This window comes from Panicum hallii, chromosome 4, assembly GCF_002211085.1.
Source record: "Panicum hallii strain FIL2 chromosome 4, PHallii_v3.1, whole genome shotgun sequence".
Taxonomy (NCBI): domain Eukaryota; kingdom Viridiplantae; phylum Streptophyta; class Magnoliopsida; order Poales; family Poaceae; genus Panicum; species Panicum hallii.
In genome coordinates this window covers 10,474,608-10,492,291 of record NC_038045.1, presented here as the reverse complement: position 1 = coordinate 10,492,291, position 17,684 = coordinate 10,474,608, and the positions used below count along the sequence as shown (strand labels likewise).

At 48.2% G+C, this 17,684-nt stretch overlaps 2 protein-coding genes across 2 annotated transcripts; one reads left to right on the top strand and one right to left on the bottom strand.

The window, feature by feature from the left end:
* Positions 1–1,069: 1,069 nt before the first annotated feature.
* Positions 1,070–5,185, top strand: LOC112889274 (glucan endo-1,3-beta-glucosidase 14). Its single transcript, XM_025955828.1, has 5 exons — positions 1,070–1,233; positions 1,371–1,959; positions 2,122–2,587; positions 4,184–4,370; positions 4,702–5,185. The coding sequence occupies exons 1-4, from the start codon at positions 1,161–1,163 to the stop codon at positions 4,262–4,264; spliced, it is 1,209 nt and encodes a 402-aa protein (XP_025811613.1). The 5' UTR covers positions 1,070–1,160; the 3' UTR covers positions 4,265–4,370; positions 4,702–5,185.
* A 361-nt stretch (positions 5,186–5,546) lies between these two features.
* On the bottom strand, positions 5,547–11,960 carry LOC112889273 (protein DJ-1 homolog B). Its single transcript, XM_025955827.1, has 8 exons — positions 11,736–11,960; positions 11,443–11,646; positions 9,932–10,081; positions 9,655–9,837; positions 7,683–7,763; positions 6,248–6,448; positions 6,026–6,166; positions 5,547–5,931 (listed from the first exon to the last, which is right to left on the bottom strand). Exons 1-8 carry the CDS (start codon positions 11,904–11,906, stop codon positions 5,731–5,733), a joined length of 1,332 nt encoding a protein of 443 aa, XP_025811612.1. The 5' UTR covers positions 11,907–11,960; the 3' UTR covers positions 5,547–5,730.
* Between the last annotated feature and the right edge of the window lie 5,724 nt (positions 11,961–17,684).

Genomic DNA, 17,684 nt, shown 5'->3' with positions numbered 1-17,684 from the left:
GGAAACGGGCTGCCTGGCTACGCGTAGCAGAGGAGCATGTAGCGAGCACACTTTTCTTGTCGATGTGCTGCGGATGCAAAGGGCTTAGTCGGCGCAACTTTCAATTCATGGTTAAAAAGTGGACAGGCTCTTCGAGTTGGGACCAGGGGGGAAAATAGAAAGGCAAGGGAATTGAAGAACTAGAGTGCTCCCCGCAGTGGAGGGATGTCAGCTTGGGTGTGGCCTTGGTGGCTTGTTGCATGAAAGGGGAACTGTCTGAAAATCGGCATTTATGTATATATAGTCAGCGAATTAATTATGGCAATTTTACTAATAAGTCTATAATGTTGAAGTTGAATAAAATTACTATTGAAAGTCAACCCAAATATCCCTTTAAAATTGTTGTCAATTTTAATTTACACCGGATGATTTACCTGATACAAAAATCACACCAGTTGCATAATACTTTTTCCATTGTTGGACAAACTAATTAATTAGAGGATAAGAGGCTGGGGTACCCTCCGGCGGCTTCAAGGAAGCTTAATTAGGGGACAAACTAATTAATTCATCCGAAATGTCTGATGTTTGGTTATATTGTGGAGTCCTTCTATTTTATAATAAAATATTTTTTCCCATGACTTTCCAGGTTGCTGCTAGAAAATTCCTATAACCGCTCCGGCGTTCTCTTTCGGTGGGCTTCGTTACATGAAAACATTAAAGAAAAACTTATTGAAGATTCCCTCAGGATGTCACCACAGAACCTCCTGCAAATGATAGCTCGGCTGCTTTCACACATGTCCCAGCCGGTGAACTTGTTCCCCAAGGGCATCCGCCATTTTCCTTGCTCCAAAGGGCAACCACAAATAAGCACGGCAACGACGGAACCGAGGAAGACGGCAGAGGCAACCCAACACAATCCCCAGTCCAAAGCCTCTGCCTCCACCAAAACTCGGCTAGCTCATCGGCTCCCATCCCGGCAAGGCCCTCACCCACGTAAAGAAAAGAATTATCGCCCAATTAGCTTAACCCAACCCCTCACCTACCTCCTCCCAGCCTAGCTGTATTTCCGCAAGCCTTCCTCTGCACTTTGCCCGCCTATAAGTACCCGGCACCCTCCTGCCATCCTCCCTCCCCCTTCCCTCCTCTGCCCACTCGATCACGCCCAGCTTCGTCTCACAACAATGGCAGCTGCATTGTTGTCGAAATCACCGAGGCTTGTGATCTGCGCCATCCTCTGCGTCTTTCTATTTTCAGGTACTGTGCATATTCTGCTGCGTTCTGAATCCCGTCGCGATTCCGATTCCGAAACAGCATTGTCTGCCTAGTGCTGATAATATAGGTTATAGAAGGAGAGAGGCTTAATTTGGTATGCTCGATTGGAATGCGTGCAGAGGTCGGCGTGCTGCGGCAGGCGGCGGCGCTGGGCATCAACTACGGGCAGGTGGGGAACAACCTGCCGCCGCCGCCGCAGGTGGTGCAGCTGCTCTCCTCGCTGCGGATCGGCAAGGTGCGCATCTACGACGTGAACCCGCAGGTGCTGTCAGCGTTCGCGGGCACGGGCATCGAGCTCATCGTCACGGTCCCCGACGACCTGGTTCCGGGCATGGCCGCCAGCGCGTCCCAGGCGCTGCAATGGCTCACCGCCGGCGTGCGCCCCTACTTCCCGGCCACGCGCGTCACGGGCATCGCCGTGGGCAACGAGGTGTTCACGGGCGACGACGAGCAGCTCAAGGCCAGTCTCGTGCCCGCTATGCGCAACCTGCACGCGGCGCTGGCGCAGCTGGGCATGGACGCGTACGTGCGCGTGTCCACCGCCAACTCCCTCGCCGTGCTCTCCACCTCGTACCCGCCGTCGCAGGGGGTCTTCACGCAGGCCGCCGCCCCCTACATGGCGCAGCTGCTGCGGTTCCTCGTCGACACCAGCGCGCCCTTCTGGATTAATGCCTACCCCTATTTCGCCTACAAGGATGACCCAACAAAGTGCGAATCCCTTCTGCTTCCACTTTTTACTCTCCTCATCTTTTCTCTTCTGGATAAGTTTACTCCAGCTCAATGCAAATTTGACTTGAATTCCTTTGATACATTGTACATTTGACATGTTTGCTTGCTGACATGTACGACGATGTCACGACGTTCCTGCAGGGTGTCCCTTGACTACGCACTGTCCAACCCTAGCCACGTCGGCGCCGTGGACCCCTACACGCACCTGCAGTACACGAGCATGCTGTACGCGCAGGTGGACGCGGTGACCTTCGCGGCGGCGCGGCTGGGCTACGGCAACGTCCCCGTGCACGTCTCCGAGACCGGGTGGCCGTCCAAGGGCGACGCCAACGAGGCCGGCGCCACCGTCGAGAACGCCCGCCAGTACAACCGCAACCTGCTCATGCGGCAAATCAGCGGCGAGGGCACGCCGCTGCGGCCAAAGCTCCGGCTCGAGGTCTACCTCTTCGCGCTCTTCAACGAGGACATGAAGCCCGGGCCGACCTCCGAGAGGAACTACGGGCTGTACCAGCCGGACATGAGCATGGTTTACAACGTCGGCCTCAACCAGCAGGCGACCATGTCGGCGGCGTCCCTCTCCCTCGCCACGTCGCCGGCCAGCAGGAGGGTAAGTACTACCCCACAAGTGTTTTCTTCATTCTAATAGTAGTTCTATTCTGAATTTCTGATTGCAATGCAAGGAAAATTTACATTCAAAACTCAAAATTATTCGAGCTCTAGGTTTACCATTTCACGAGAAACGACAGTGAAGGTATGCAAGGAATGCTAGGCAATACCGACATTTTAGGAGCTATCTAGTATGTTACAAATCATACGTAAATTAATTGTGAAGTAGAATTAGGAGTACAGATGTTGTCAGGATTGCAGATTGTAAATCACATTAGAAGTCTTCAAGTAGCAGAATCACAAATTATAGGATCTTAAGCAAATAAATTTGTAAAAACAGAAACTCTACTGACAAGAGGAGTGCAATAATCAAGCTTATTAATCAAGATCAAAATAAAGGACGTAAGAGAATTTGACAACTACGACAGTACGACCTTAGCAGCAGTCAATGTTTGCATGAAAGCTAAGCGTTCTCAGAAATGTGCGGTGGTACTACACAACAGGGCCACTTCCTTTTCGGCCAGATCACTCACAGTGATGTTTCCTTTTAAGATTAGCATCCTCCACCGAAAAACGTCACCCAAGAGATCGACCACATGGGTGCACTACACATGTGGAGCACCGTTGGTCCAAGCTGGAATTGTTTTCTGCAACATCAGAGCCCCAACACAATCCAAAGTGGTCCATGGATATATACACGGTGCATGTCACTTGAAGTCCCTATCAAACACCACAGGAAATGAACCACTTGATCGATCCGATCGACCGATCGATCCTTTTCATATGTATCCAAGATGGAAAGAAACAAGTCAGAGCGAGCACGCAGCGTAGATAGTCTTAGGCGGCAGTTTACCATTGACCTTGCCGCACAGTTATTCCCTCCCCCTGTTATCACTCAAAGTGCACGCATGGTATCAAGAACCTGCAAGGACCATCAACAGATTGCTCCATCATGAGGAAAAAAAGGGCACAAAAGTGGCATAGCTTACAAAGATACCATATCCAATGACAGGGAAAAAATGGCCGTTTACACATGGTCGAGTTCACACCATATCTTCTTGGAACTTGGGGGAGGGGGATTGCAATGTGACCTAGCTTGCACGAGTCAAATTTGTAAGGCCGTGTGTTCTATTTAAAATGTGAGCATGGAGGAGCTAGCAAAGATTTCTATATATTCCTTGCGCATTTGCGCACACAAGAATAATTCCGTAGTGTGCGCTTTTCGCACGGTTACTGTCTTGAGGGCCAAACTTTCATGATTGAGCAATCGGCGTTAGGTGTCAATGGGATTCTTCCGGCGAAAGATATGCTGTAGTGGAGCAAAATGATGGTTGATGATCAACTATTGGAAATAACCGAAAGTAGCGATGATTTTTTCCCCCACAAAAGATAGGAGGCATTATTCTTCATTGGTCAATTTAGCACCCTGGAGTTTGATAGTGGAAGTGCTTCTCTGTAGATTCCAGTAATAATAAAGAGAAGCAATGAAAGATTTACCATATTTATTTGTCTAAAAAAAGATTTAGATTCATTCTTTCTAACATTATATACTGCTTTTGCTACATATCTAACAATACGTCGTCTATTTGTCACCCAGGATGTAAGGAAGGACTTTGCCGGCCTGTGTCTCGTCACATCTCTGGCCATCCTGCTTATCACCCAAGCTTTGCTCTTGTGATAGCAAAAGGCACCCAACGCCGGCCGACTGCAAGGCCAGCAAAATGGCCTTGCTTTTGTGGACCAAAAGCCTCTCCAAGACCAAAGGGGAGATGGACCATTCCAAGGTATAGCCGTGGCCCCTCCCGCCATATTCATATGACCTTGCATGACACAACATTGCATTGCCCTTGCCCAACCTCCTTTAATCTGCAGCTTTATATCACCAAGCCCCAACAATCAAGCAAGAAAGGCCTCTTTTGCTAGCACCTTTTCACATGCCTCACCCATGGGACACCCCAAAAACATATGCTCATTCACAAAGAAAAGGGGCGGCTCATATGTTGTAACATCACACCATAGGGCAACCAATCTTTATTATTTTTTGCACACTTGCATTGCATATATACGACTACTGAACTACAAGCTAATGAGGGTTCCTCTTTTGCCATTGAGCAGAGGAAAAGCTGGGAGGGGGCGATGTGGAAGGCACTATCTTGAGGACGGCAACAGCGTGTAAATACGAGGCCATTTTCTGGCGCGCGCGGCAACTTTATTCCTTGGTTTCTTACCAAAGAGGAAGAACGAAGAAGAAAACAGATGGGTTCTGAGAATTATGTGACGAGGAGCCGGCGGAGGGGAAGGGGGTGGTCTGCGTCGCTTGCTTGGGCGCTGGCATCCCTTTCTGATGGAGGCTTTATTCTCTTTGCCTTGCCCAACTGCGGGTTAGGCCTTTGCTGATGCGAATTTATGTGTACATATCATTGATTCATTTATTTATTGGTAACTCCAGTTAGGTGATCATTCTTACCTGGGTGATAGGTGATCAGGGGTAAGTGCACGGTGATGTAAATAAGTGGAAACTTGGGGCATGTGCAGCCTCTTCTTACTGTAATCAGTTAAAACTATATTGATTGAGATTATAAAGTTCTTATTCTTTCTATGAATGAAAACCGGCCATTCAGCTGCAAGTTTAATCATAGTTCTGTTCAGGTTCAATATTACCTATGTTTGAAGGGGATGAAAAATACCCAGGCTTTGGTCTAGAAAGTCGTCTAAGGGCGGTACAGGATATTCAACACAACTGAGGTTACTTAGCTACTGATTATTGTAGCAAGGAAGTCAGCCAGCTCATCAGAACCATATAAAGCTAACCAAGTAGTATACAATGTTAACCATACAGAACAACAAGCACCTACATCAAGTACGCATCAGAATGTCTGCATCCTCAGCCCTCACCGATACACCCAGTTCACAGTTCACTGCAGACAGACTTGAAGTAAGCAGACTGAGTAGCAAAAACATTTTCATACAAAGTATGTTTGCCTCAACTTTATTGCATATTAAACTCATTACAAGGTGTCACGTTATTGTAGCTAAAAAGGGCACTAAAGTACATTCAACACAAGGGGAAAACATACCATGCCTCATATTCACAAAAAGTTCGTACTCCAGGAACCTAATACATACCAACTGAAGTAACTGAACTCAAACAAAAACCATGGTTTTGGCAAGCTCAAGGGCCCTCTCGCGGCCAAAGAGTTTCTCCACAATGGCAAGCGAGAATTCCATTGAAGTGCCTGGACCTTGGCTTGTGATCAGGTTGCTGTCGACAAGAACTCTGTTCTTGCACTCGCTTTGGTCTGCAAGTTTGTTCCACATAGCAGGATACGATGTAGCCTTCTTTCCCTGGCATAGTAATCAAGAAGTGTTAAGTGCCAAAAATATTTCTGCATGTTTTCTCTTCTAGGATGGTAGGCCATGTGTTTGTCTCGTACTATACCTTTAGGAGGCCATGTGGTTCAAGTGCAATCGCAGGAGAGGCACATATAGCGCCATACAATTTGTTTGCCTCAGCTTGCTTCTTGATCAGACCCATCAATGTATCAGATTTTGCATAAGCTTCAGCACCACCAAGACCACCCTATCAAAAATTATTTGAAGGTCAGAAGATTTTGGGAGTTATATGCTACTTGTTCAGGGAAAATTGATCCATCCAACTTACAGGTAGCAGAATGAGATCATATTGCTGCTTAAGAGCATCATCCAACAGCACATCAGCAACCATCTTAACTTTCCGGGATGCAACAATCTCCAACTTGTCTTCCAACGAGGCAACCACAACATTTGCTTTCGCCCTGCGCAGAATGTCAATGATCATAGTTGCCTCCATCTCCTCTGTCCCATTAGCAATTGGTACAAGAATCTGCATAGGCAATCACCAAAAAACTTAACTGTGAAATACAGAACCATATATTTTAACTCAGTTCCAATGGAACAGCCAATGGCGAAGTACAAGCACACAAGCAACAAAGTTGAGTGTAAGCTATGTGTCTTCTGCATAGAAAGAAGACTACTAGCTCTAATAACAAAATGCCTGTCAATGTGGAAAGTGTGTGAAACTTATTGATATTTGACCTATTTCATTTCTAGATATTTGATGGATTTTATTTCTCTATTTCTTTATTGGTACCATGAATAAAACACAATAAGATTCATAAATGAACAGAAAACATTATTATTTTTGCTATATTCTGATATTTATCACAAGTATAACGTAACAAAACAAATGGCCGACGCGAATAGTTCAGAGACAGCATAAAGTCAAAACCATATGGAATTAAAGAGTTTGTGATTGTATAGAGCACAAAAAAAGAAAACGAGAATATTGCAAAACCACTCTGAAAGCCAGTTACCTACTCTTCCCAATGTGCTGCTCTGCCTACAATTTCCAAGCAAGTATCCTAGTACACTGTGACATCATGCTAATTCAGAGAACTGCTGTCGATAACACCATTAAGGTGCAAGCTTGCAATGGGGTTAGAATCAAGGGTGCTTTTTGCATTTTTTTTCAAAAAGAAAACGGTATGGACATGCACATGAGTTGCAATGCCACAAGAAGACAGTAGATGTCACTTTCACTTACGAAAAAACATTCATGGGGTTATTTGGACAGAATACAGATAAATAACAATGACACGATGTAACAATAAACACATGTAGATAGCTGTAAATGAACCTTTCCTGATATATAGAAAGAGCGAAGTATTGATAACAATGTACCAATGACTTGTAGAGGACCAAAAATAAAGTCCAAATCAACAGAACTCAACAAATTAAATGAAGGGATCATAGTAATTTACAGAACTTCAATTGCTGGAGGTGGCTACTGTGATATAATCTTTTTGTACTAATCTTTAATAATGCCCAATATCATGAATATGCAATCACTGGGTACTTAATCCAGATCCTCTAAAAGCCCCTGCTTCCCTCCATATCATAATATATATGTGAAAAAGATTTTCTCGAAGGAAAAGCAAGTTACTGACTACTTATATTAGTTATCTGGTTTCACTAGGAATCACAAAACTGCACATGGCATGAAACACAAGCAAATGAATGCCAACTTAAAGAAATAGGGCATCACTAACAATGCTTACATTAGGTGTTTCACCAACATTCCAACTAATTGAATTCAGCTCTTTCATAGAGAATTCAACACCATGCTGAGGACGCATAACCTGAAAGGATGTAATCACTTAGTCGAATAGTAAACAACAGCAGCAACAATAGCCAAAAAGAAAAATGAAAGGAAAGAGACATGCCAAATCTTAACAGAACAACCATTGCATCAAAAATATGATGACATCAAGTTAAAACAGAACTCAAAATATGAAGGGAAGTCATAAACAAACATACCACCACCACTAACAAAACCTTTTAGTCCCAAGCAAGTTGGGATAGGTTATCATAAATGTTAAGGGTATAATAGACAGGGTACTTGAGTCCTTCACATATTACCATTTTCCCTCTCATGTACTCCTAGATATTGCCCCCATGAGGCTATTATTCAATATAAGTGCTACTTATAACAATAACAAACACAAAACATAGCATTTACTAACCTCTCTAGCTCTCTAGCATTAGCAACCAATTTCAGCTAGGATGTTGAGTTCCCTATCCTCAAAATGGCAATAAGTCTCCACAGAATTTTACATAGTTTAGCAAAAATCTAACAGTATGGAGAATTTCCGAGGGGCTTATGCAAGATGGTATAGAAGTACAAGAATGACAGGTGTTGATCGATCCATGGGGAAACCTGGAGGTATAGTTGGCCAATCGGCCCGCGGCCTGTGGGCCAGCCCAAGGCACGGGATTTTGGCCCGGCCCAGGCATGGCACGAGTCTAGTCGTGCCGGGCCAGCACGACAAAGTTGTCGGGCCATGCCTGGGGCGCTCCTCGGGCACGTCGTGCCAGCCCAGCATGGCCCGATTAGCTCATGCCTCACCCCGGCCCAAATATATATAGCAATTTTAACCTGAAAACCCCAACTCCTCGCATTCCCAAATCCCTCATCCCAGCCGCCACACCCTCAGACCGAGGCAACCGGCACCCGCCTCACCCCTCCTCCCGCCTCTCCTCTCCCGGCGCGGACGGCGCTCAACCCTTCCCTCGGCTCGGCTACTTCTCCACCCTCACCTCCCGACATGGCAGCGCGGCCAGCCGGCGTCGCTCGCCTCTCCACCTCTCCCTGCATGGTGGCGCGGCTAGCGGCCCTCTTTCCCTCCGCACACGGCCGCGCGACCAACGGCCACCGCTCCTCCGCTTCGCACGTGGCGGCACGGCCGGTGCTCGCTGCACCTCCTCACCCCGCGCAGCGGCACGGCCGGCACCCGCTCATCCCTCCACGCCAAGCAATGTTCCAGGCATGCAGCTGCTAAACGGCATGGCTAAGGCTGCCTCGTGCCGTGCCTAGGCCACAGGGTCAACCCGTGGGCTGGCACGGCACGGCCCGTTTAGCTCCCGTGCCTAAACGGGCTGTGCCTAATCAGGTCGTGCCACATCTGGCTCATGCCGTGTCGGGCTGGGCCGCCCGTATGGCCATCTATACATGGAGGGGCCAACATTCTGAACTGCCTCCTATTCCCAAGGATATGAAGGAGCTTAGCAGGAGGTTTACTGAATTTAATTTCCTTTTTACTAGTCGATTTCGTAAAAGGGTGGTGCAAAAGTGTGTGAAGCAGGTCTCTTGTAATAAGATGTGGTGTAAGTGCTGTCAATTAACGGAAGCTCCTTGGTTCTCAAAAAACAATAAGAAAAATTTTATGTTAAATCACAACCCATCCCATGATATCAAATAATACTGACAATGGTGTGTTAACTGTGAAATGTAAATCCATGAAAGAAGATTCATCCTGAATATTTGATTGAGAAAAATAAGATAAAACTAAGCAGCATGATTCTAAAAGCAAACAAAATGAAATACTTTTGTAAGGAAACAATAGAGCACTGTAAAATGCCTAGTACAGTACAATGAAAATGTAAATTTTTCAGCAATGTAAAATCTATGCAATTGACAGCAAAGATAACAAAGTCCCAGCAAATATATGCAGTGTTGAAAGCAATTCCTACCATCGGACCAGCAACTTCTTCAGCCTTTTCCTTCCCATATAGTTGCTCAACCAAAACAACAGAATACTCCATGGCCGTTCCTGGCCCACGGCTGGTCACACACTTCCCATCAATCTGCACCCTTGATTCCACAGCATGCACCTCTGAAGGAAGTTTATCCATGAATGAAGGGTAACATGTTGCCTGTCGAAAAAGTTAGAATAAGCTTTAACCAAATAGAAGGTGTTGACACACTACACCACAATACTGAAAAAGGGATGAAAATTGAAAAGATTACCTTTAAGCCATTGAGCAAACCCCAAGCTCCTAGAGCCACAGCTGGTGCAGCACATATCGCAGCATAAAGCTTGCCCTTCTCTACATGTTTTCTAACCACATTCTCCAAAAGTTTGCAGTCTCTTAAAGTGGAAGCCCCAGGCATCCCTCCCTGCATAAATACACCCCAAATAGCTCCAAAGGTTATATTATAGTGTTTGGATGAGAGGGCTATACAAATTTCTAGGATTTCATTTATATTATGGGCTTGGATCCAAGTAGTCCCTGTACAAGCAAGCACTTAATTGGAAAAGTTCCATTTATATCAACAGCTTTAATTGCAGGAAGAGAGAGATATAATATAAATGTCAAGCATAATATAAATGTCAAGCATGATGCCAGGTCGTTGCATATATATACAACAGAAAATCTGTAGGTACCGTGCATGACGATTGAAAAATGATAGAAGACAGAACATGTTCTGCTTCAACCAAAATATAGATTGTTCTAGAGACAGTCTTTTCATTATACATAAGATAAGTCATGGATCTTAGTTAATCGGATATCATCTCGTAAACCAGACCAACTACCACAGTAAAATATGATGCGACAATTAATAAATACATCTTTTTGTTGCAAGATATACTCCATGTCTCCCTACCCTCTGAAATAAGGATAATACTTTTATCGCTATATTAGAATCTGGTATTTATCAGATTTACTCATCTTATTGTTTTCAGAAGATGCAGATCATCTGGTACCAATCTTCACCATTTCCATCCTAGGAGGTCTATTTCACTACTTCCACACTACTCATCCAGTTTAGCCTAGCGAACTTGTCACATTGTCACATATTTCACCCACAGGTACACAACCCATTACATGTGGCAGTAAATAAAGGTATTATCAGGCTGTTCAATTTTTTAGAGCAGAGCACAAGTGACCTATATAACAAATAATATACCCAATAACAACAAACTTACGACAGCAATTACAAAAGTTGGCATGCTGTTCTCAAAATACATATTCACAGGAGATCCATAAAAGAGAATCAGATTGAATACACGTCTTAAAGTAGGCAGCAAATACTGAAGAATCCCTCTTTTAGCTAGTTACGGCAAGAACAATAACAGAATTTCAGTGTGTCCATGTTTAATTAGTACTCCCTCTGTGCTAATATATATGACATTTAGGACAATTTCGTTCAAAAATTGAACTAATTAGCTTGCCCCAAACGTCCTATATCTAAAAACGAAGGGAGCAGATTTTATCTAAAAACAGCTACGTCCAGTTATGCTCTGTTCAGCTGTTGTTCTGCGTATACAGTTATACACACATGGTCTGAACCCACAACCTACTCAATTCAATTTCCTCCTTATCGAATTGACGGTAGTTTCGTTTGCATCATACGGGGAAAAAAATAAAAATGCCCCAACCCAGCACAACCGCCTCCGATTCACTTCCATTTTGCAAAGAACAAAACATAAGAGGGACCATCCACAACGGGCATAGGGAAAGCGAGAGGTGACTCACGGGGAGAGAGATGAGGTCGAATTCGGCGTCGGCGATGTCAGCGAGGAGCGCGTCGGCGGCGAGCTTGACGCCCCACGCCGCCGCGATGGTCGCGGACCCCGGCTCGACGGATGCGACGGCGACGTCGGCCCCGGCGCGCCGGAGCACGTCGATGGTGATGACCGCCTCCATCGGCTCAGTCCCGTTCGCGATGGGGACCAGCACCTGCGAGCAATCCGACCGTTCCCCCCGCCACCAGTCAGAACGCGTTGCGGGGCAAAGGAGGTACGGAGAGAAGAGAGAGTGGAGCTTGCCTTCTTGGGGGCGGGAGGCGACGCCATGGCTTGGGGAGACGAGGACGCGAGCGCGCGGGTTAGGGTTTGGAGGCGGCGGACGAGGGCAGGTGGGGAGTGGTGGGAGCCGGAGGAGGGGGCGCGTGGGGTTTTGGAGAGGGTGAGCGCGGAGGCGAGGGGCCGCGTGGCCATTTCCTTCGGGGTGCCGTGCTTGCTTCGTTATTCCTCGCTTTCGCGGTGGTGTTCCAGAACCGCGGACACCGTGGGCGTTTCAGCCATTCTGGTGGAAGCGGGTGGGTGTCACGTGTAGTCGGTCGTCTGGATGAGTGAGTGACCGCGAAGGGGTCAGAATGGAGCCCGTGGACAGGGTGTTTAACAGCAACCCTAGCAGATTCAATTAAATCCCTTACTCTAAATCTGGAGAGTGACGTCAAAAAGATTAATTCCAGCAGAACCTCTACTTAGCCTAAAGTAATAAGATCTCCAAATTTCCTTGTCCACCCTCAGATCCGGAGATATCTAGGGAGCCCTCCGTGCGTGGATTCCACCCAACCACCACTTCTTTCTCCCTCCTAGACGAGGGCTCCAGCCGCCGCTCCTGCCTATGCCGCGGCCGGCCCCCGCTTGCCGACGCCACGCGAGCCGAGCATTGGCCACCCTCCGTGCACTAGGCTCGAGCTCCGACTGCCGCTCCCGCCGGCATCGCGTGAGCCCGAGATCTAGCTGCCCCTCCCGCCGGCGCTGCGCGAACCCGAGATCCAACCGGCCCTTGCATGCCAATGCCGAGCTCTGGCCACCCTCCACGCGCCAGACTCAAGCTCTGACCGCCACTCGTGTTGGTGCTGCGCGAGCCCAAGATTCGGCCGCCCCTCTGGGAGGCGCCGTGCAAGCCCAAGCTCCAACGGGCCCTGACTGCCTGCCCTCCCTGTTGTCGGATCCGAGACTACGGGACTGTGTACATAACGTAGTTCATACAGTAGTAGGGGATAGGACATGTCCTATACCTTATATGTGCTGTATTCTACTCGCATGCGAAGTAGAACTAGTCGATACAGAAAGAAGCGACTTGAATTGTACTCAGGTAAGATTCCTAAGCTAGTGTCGGATTAGGATTCATGTAACCCTGTCCTCTCGGATATATATATAAGGGCGGGCAGGGACCCCCTAAAAACACATCAATACCCAAGGCAATACAAATCACCAAACATGATGTAGGGTATTACGCACATCGCGGTCCGAACCTGTCTAAACCTTATGTTGCTTGCACCTTCGAGTTCCTGATCTCGGTGACACCCTACCTAAAACTCACCACCTCGGGTATACCCCTCGGTGGACAGGCGGTAAAACACCGACAGCTGCCGCACCAGGTAGGGGGGGCACATCGAAGATCCACCGGCGAACTCGATGGCATCATTCAAGTTCACCAGTGCCATGCTCCCCGAGGGCATGACTCTCGTTTTCGGCTCATGGGTCTGCATCGCAGATGGCGCGGGCGATTTCCATCGATTCGACGTCATGAAGCCGAAAACTCTCGCAGCAAGTTTTCGCAGCGAGCTCGACGAGTTTGTCGACAATCTCAACGACTTGTTGACCCATGGCTCTGCAAGGAAGATCGAGGAGGAGTTCGTTTTCAACGCGACTTCACCCTGTGCTGCAACGACCACGCCCGGATTGGACTCGCTCCAATCTGAGGACTTGCATAGCCGATCACGACTCGGTCCACGCAATTCGGCCACTGAACCTCAGGAGGCCAACAACTCCGAGTCCCTCTCCGCATTGAAAAGGACTTGGACTTTTTACTCCAAATCGGGAAACCCGAAGCCACGGCACTTCCGGGGGCTACGGGTTGCCTTGGTGACAATGGTCTGATGATCACCTCCACCCCAGAAGGTCGTTTCGTGCATTGGAAGGGCATGAAACTCTCCGATCTACTCGAAGGTGAAGACCGACTCGTGTCACACCTCAAGCCCTTGCCTTTTCAGGAGGGCAAGCCATTAGCCACCACGGCAGAAGAATCGATCGAGCTAGTCGAAGCGAGCTCCGACGAACTCATATCACGCCAAGTGTTGATGGTAGAAGAGGGGGAGGATGATGGCATCTCACCCAACGAAACACTTGACATGATATCCGAAGATGAGGCCACAACCAACGTCGGCGACAAAAACGACACCAAGCGTGAGGCACGAAGGGCCAGGAACAGAGCCCGCGCAGCCCGGCGAAGGAGGGTCAATGAGCGCATACGATCTATGCATCATGAACTGGACGCCGAATTCGCCGTCGTGAGCGAGCGGGGCTTCAGAACCCCCGTGGCTAACATCGCCCGGATAACCGCCATACTCGAATGCAGCAACGATCCAAACCTGCGCCAAGCACTTCGCTACGCGCAGAGAGCATGGATCCAGCTCGATCAACAAAACCCGGTGTCAGCCATCGGAGAAGAACACATGGGTGAAAGCCGCGGCCAGGCTAACAGTCGAACAGTAGGCGACCGTCCTCGACATCAACGAAGCAATAACAACGACAACGCTTGTGGAAGTCAGGCCACTGGCGGGAGGCAGCAGCCACCTCCAGGAGGCAACCCACGACAACCTAATCATCCCAACCATCGGAATCCTCAAGAAGACCTGCTCCAGAAAATCAATGAAAGACGTGATGCGCGATCTATAATTGATTCCAGATGCAGAGAGCGTGAAGTAGCCGATCCAGAGGGTACCGACTGCAGTGATCGCTTTCCAGCATTCACAGCATGGTTCAACAGTTACAAGTACCCTGAGAGCTTGAAGCCAATTGGGATCACCAAGTACGACGGCAAACAAGCTCCTCAGCAATGGCTACGAGGTTACTCTACCGCCATAGAAGTCGCAGGAGGCTCCAACACCACCAAGGTCGTCTATTTCCCGATGGCTTTGGACCCTGCACCGCTCACATGAGCTGGAGAGCCTCAGCAACAACTCGATCGACTCCTAGGACGGGCTCAAGAAAGTCTTCATCGACAACTTCCAGGGGGCGATCACCCGCGCAGGTACTCGCCATGACCTTGCTCAGTGTAAACAGGAATGCAACGAGCTCCTACGGTTATACACACGCCGTTTCTTCGATGTACGAGCCACCATTGCGAACATCTCGGAAGAGGACATCATCGACTGCTTCTACAATGGCCTCACTGACCCAGGCATCTATAGAGACTTTGGGTGGAACAGACCAAAAACTGTTGCGGGACTTTGTGACATGATGCACAATTGGTCCGAGCAAGAGGAGAAGATGCGTGAACGGTTCCCGAGGTGCAACGACAACAACTCGAAGCGCACCAATGACAACCGTACCGATAAGAGCCAGCGGGACTACTCAAGTTTATCCCGAAAGTGCAAGCCAGATGACCTCATCGTGGCTGTGGATCGTCCTCCGCGAGGTAGAAGGACAACAACGCAGGAGCAATTCGAAAAACTCTTGCAGAAGAAATTCCCATGGCATCCAGGTGCCAATCATGCGGCAATCGATTGCTATAACCTCTGGAGGACATTCAGCAATCCCAGCAATGCAAAGAACAAGTCAACGGATAAAGAGCCCGAAGAGGACGACCAAGGGGACAAATCGGACAACACGAAGTTCCAAGATGCCTTGAAAACCATCATCATCATCTTCGGAGGTGACAAAGTGTTCAGTTCTAGGAGGGAACAGAAACTACTACTCCGAGAAATCATGTCAGTCGAGCCGGCGGTACCAAGACCACTCTGATGGTCGGAGGTCCCCATCTTGTTCTCACAAGACGATCAATGGACCAGCTTCTCGGAGCCTGGAAAATTCCCCCTAGTCCTGGACTCGGTGGTGGCAGAAGTCAAGCTCACCAGAGTACTCATCGACGGCGGAAGCGGTCTCAACCTCATCTTCGCCAGCACGTTGAGAAAGATGAGCTTAGACTTAACGGACATGCTCATCCCAAGCAAGTCTCCCTTCTACGGCATTGTCCCAGGCAACGCAGCGCATCCAGTTGGCACGGTGGTCCTTCCAGTCACCTTCAGAACGAGGGAGAACTACCGTACCGAGTTCATCAAATTCGAAGTTGCCAACTTCGAATCTTCATATCATGCCATTCTAGGCAGGCCGGCACTGGCCAAATTCATGGCAGTGCCGCACTATGTTTATCTATTTCTCAAGATGCCAGGACGAAGTGGGGTACTCACTCTCCGAGGCGACTTGAAGAAGTCGTATGACTGCAACCAGGAAGCCATCCAGTACGCTTCGACTACGTGTGTGCCAGATGCTTCAGGAGAAGTACTCACGGCCGTGCAACAACTCTCCCAAGCCGGGCTGGAAATCCCAACGAGGAAGGCAAGCAAGTCGAGCATCCAGTCGACCGACGATGTGGTCCTCAAGACCATCCAGCTCCAGGAGGGCGACTCATCTAAGACCGCTGTCATCGGCGCAGGTTTAGGTGAGAAATAGGAAATCGCGCTCGTCAGTTTCCTCCGGGCTAACCGAGACATATTCGCGTGGAAACCAGCGGATATGCCAGGGGTGCCCAAGGAACTGATCGAGCATAGCCTAAATGTACACGCATAAGCTGTGCCCAAAAAGCAATGCCTTAGAAGGTTTGCTCAAGACAAATGAGAGGCAATCAAAAGGTAAATAGCTAAACTCCTCGCGGCTAGCTTCATTAAAGAAGTAATCCATCCAGAGTGGGTAGCTAATCCCATCGTTGTAAAGAAAAAGCACAATGAATGGAGAATGTGCGTTGACTACACCGATCTCAACAAGCATTGCCCAAAGGACCACTTCGGGCTACCGCGCATTGATCAAGTCGTCGACTCGACGGCGGATTGTGTACTCCTCTGTTTCCTTGACTGTTATTCGGGGTACCACCAGATCAGGCTCAAGGGAGAAGATCAAATAAAGACCATGTTTATCACCCTGTTCGGGATATATGCCTACAAAACTATGTCGTTTGGATTGAAAAACGCAGGTGCAACCTATCAACGCGCAATTCAAATGTGCTTCGCCGATCAGCTGCATCAGAATGTTGAGACCTACGTGGATGACATGGTCATCAAGACCAGGAGTCCCGAGGAACTGATTGCAAACTTGAAAGAAACGTTCAACAGCTTGCGAAAGTTCCGATGGAAGCTCAACCCAACAAAGTACATATTCGGAGTACCATCAGGGAAATTGCTCGGGTTCATTGTCAGCAACCGGGGAATTGAAGCCAATCCTGAAAAGATCACGGCCATCACTGACATGGAGGCTTTGACCACAATCAAAGATGTGCAGAAACTAACAGGATGTATGGCAGTCCTGAACAGGTTCATCTCCCGACTCGGGGAGAGGGGACTACCCTTCTTCAAACTCCTGAAGCGCCAAGACAAGTTCCAGTGGACGGAAGAGGCCGAGCGGGCCCTGCAGGATCTGAAACAACACCTACAGTCACCCCCGGTCCTCACAGCACCACTGCTGGGAGAAGATCTACTACTCTATATTCCGGCGACAACTCATGTCATCAGCAGTGCCATCATCGTCGAGTGCAGCGAGGAGGGCCATGCATTTGGAGTGCAGAGGCCCGTGTACTTCGTCAGCGAGGTACTCTCCGAATCTAAGGTACGATACCCGGCAGTTCAGAAACTCATATATGCAATATTGATCACATCAAGAAAGCTACGCCAATATTTCGACGAGTACAAGATCACTGTGATTACGGATTTTCCATTGGCGGATATTCTACACAATTAGGATGCCACAGGACGTATATCAAACTAGGCAGTGGAACTGGGGGCTCTGTCAATCGATTTAAGCCACGCACTGCAATTAAGTCTCAAGCTCTAGTCGATTTTATGGCCGAATGAAGAGAGAACCAAATTCCAACTCCAGTCGAAAAGCCAGAGCAGTGGACCATGTATTTCAATGGATCTCTTAAGCTCGATGGCGGAGGTGTGGGAGTCCTATTTATCTCTCTGAAAGGGGAACAACTGAAGTATGTCC

Excerpts from the sequence above, each read along its gene's own strand:
- LOC112889274 (XM_025955828.1), top strand. The coding sequence starts at position 1,161 with ATGGCAGCTGCATTGTTGTCGAAATCACCGAGGCTTGTGATCTGCGCC. Across the intron at positions 1,234-1,370 it reads CTGCGTCTTTCTATTTTCAG|AGGTCGGCGTGCTGCGGCAG; the intron begins GTACTGTGCATA and ends GAATGCGTGCAG. Across the intron at positions 2,588-4,183 it reads CGTCGCCGGCCAGCAGGAGG|GATGTAAGGAAGGACTTTGC; the intron begins GTAAGTACTACC and ends TTTGTCACCCAG.
- LOC112889273 (XM_025955827.1), bottom strand. The coding sequence starts at position 11,906 with ATGGCCACGCGGCCCCTCGCCTCCGCGCTCACCCTCTCCAAAACCCCA. Across the intron at positions 10,082-11,442 it reads TCGACCTCATCTCTCTCCCC|GGAGGGATGCCTGGGGCTTC; the intron begins GTGAGTCACCTC and ends GTATTTATGCAG. Across the intron at positions 5,932-6,025 it reads AACCACATGGCCTCCTAAAG|GGAAAGAAGGCTACATCGTA; the intron begins GTATAGTACGAG and ends TTACTATGCCAG.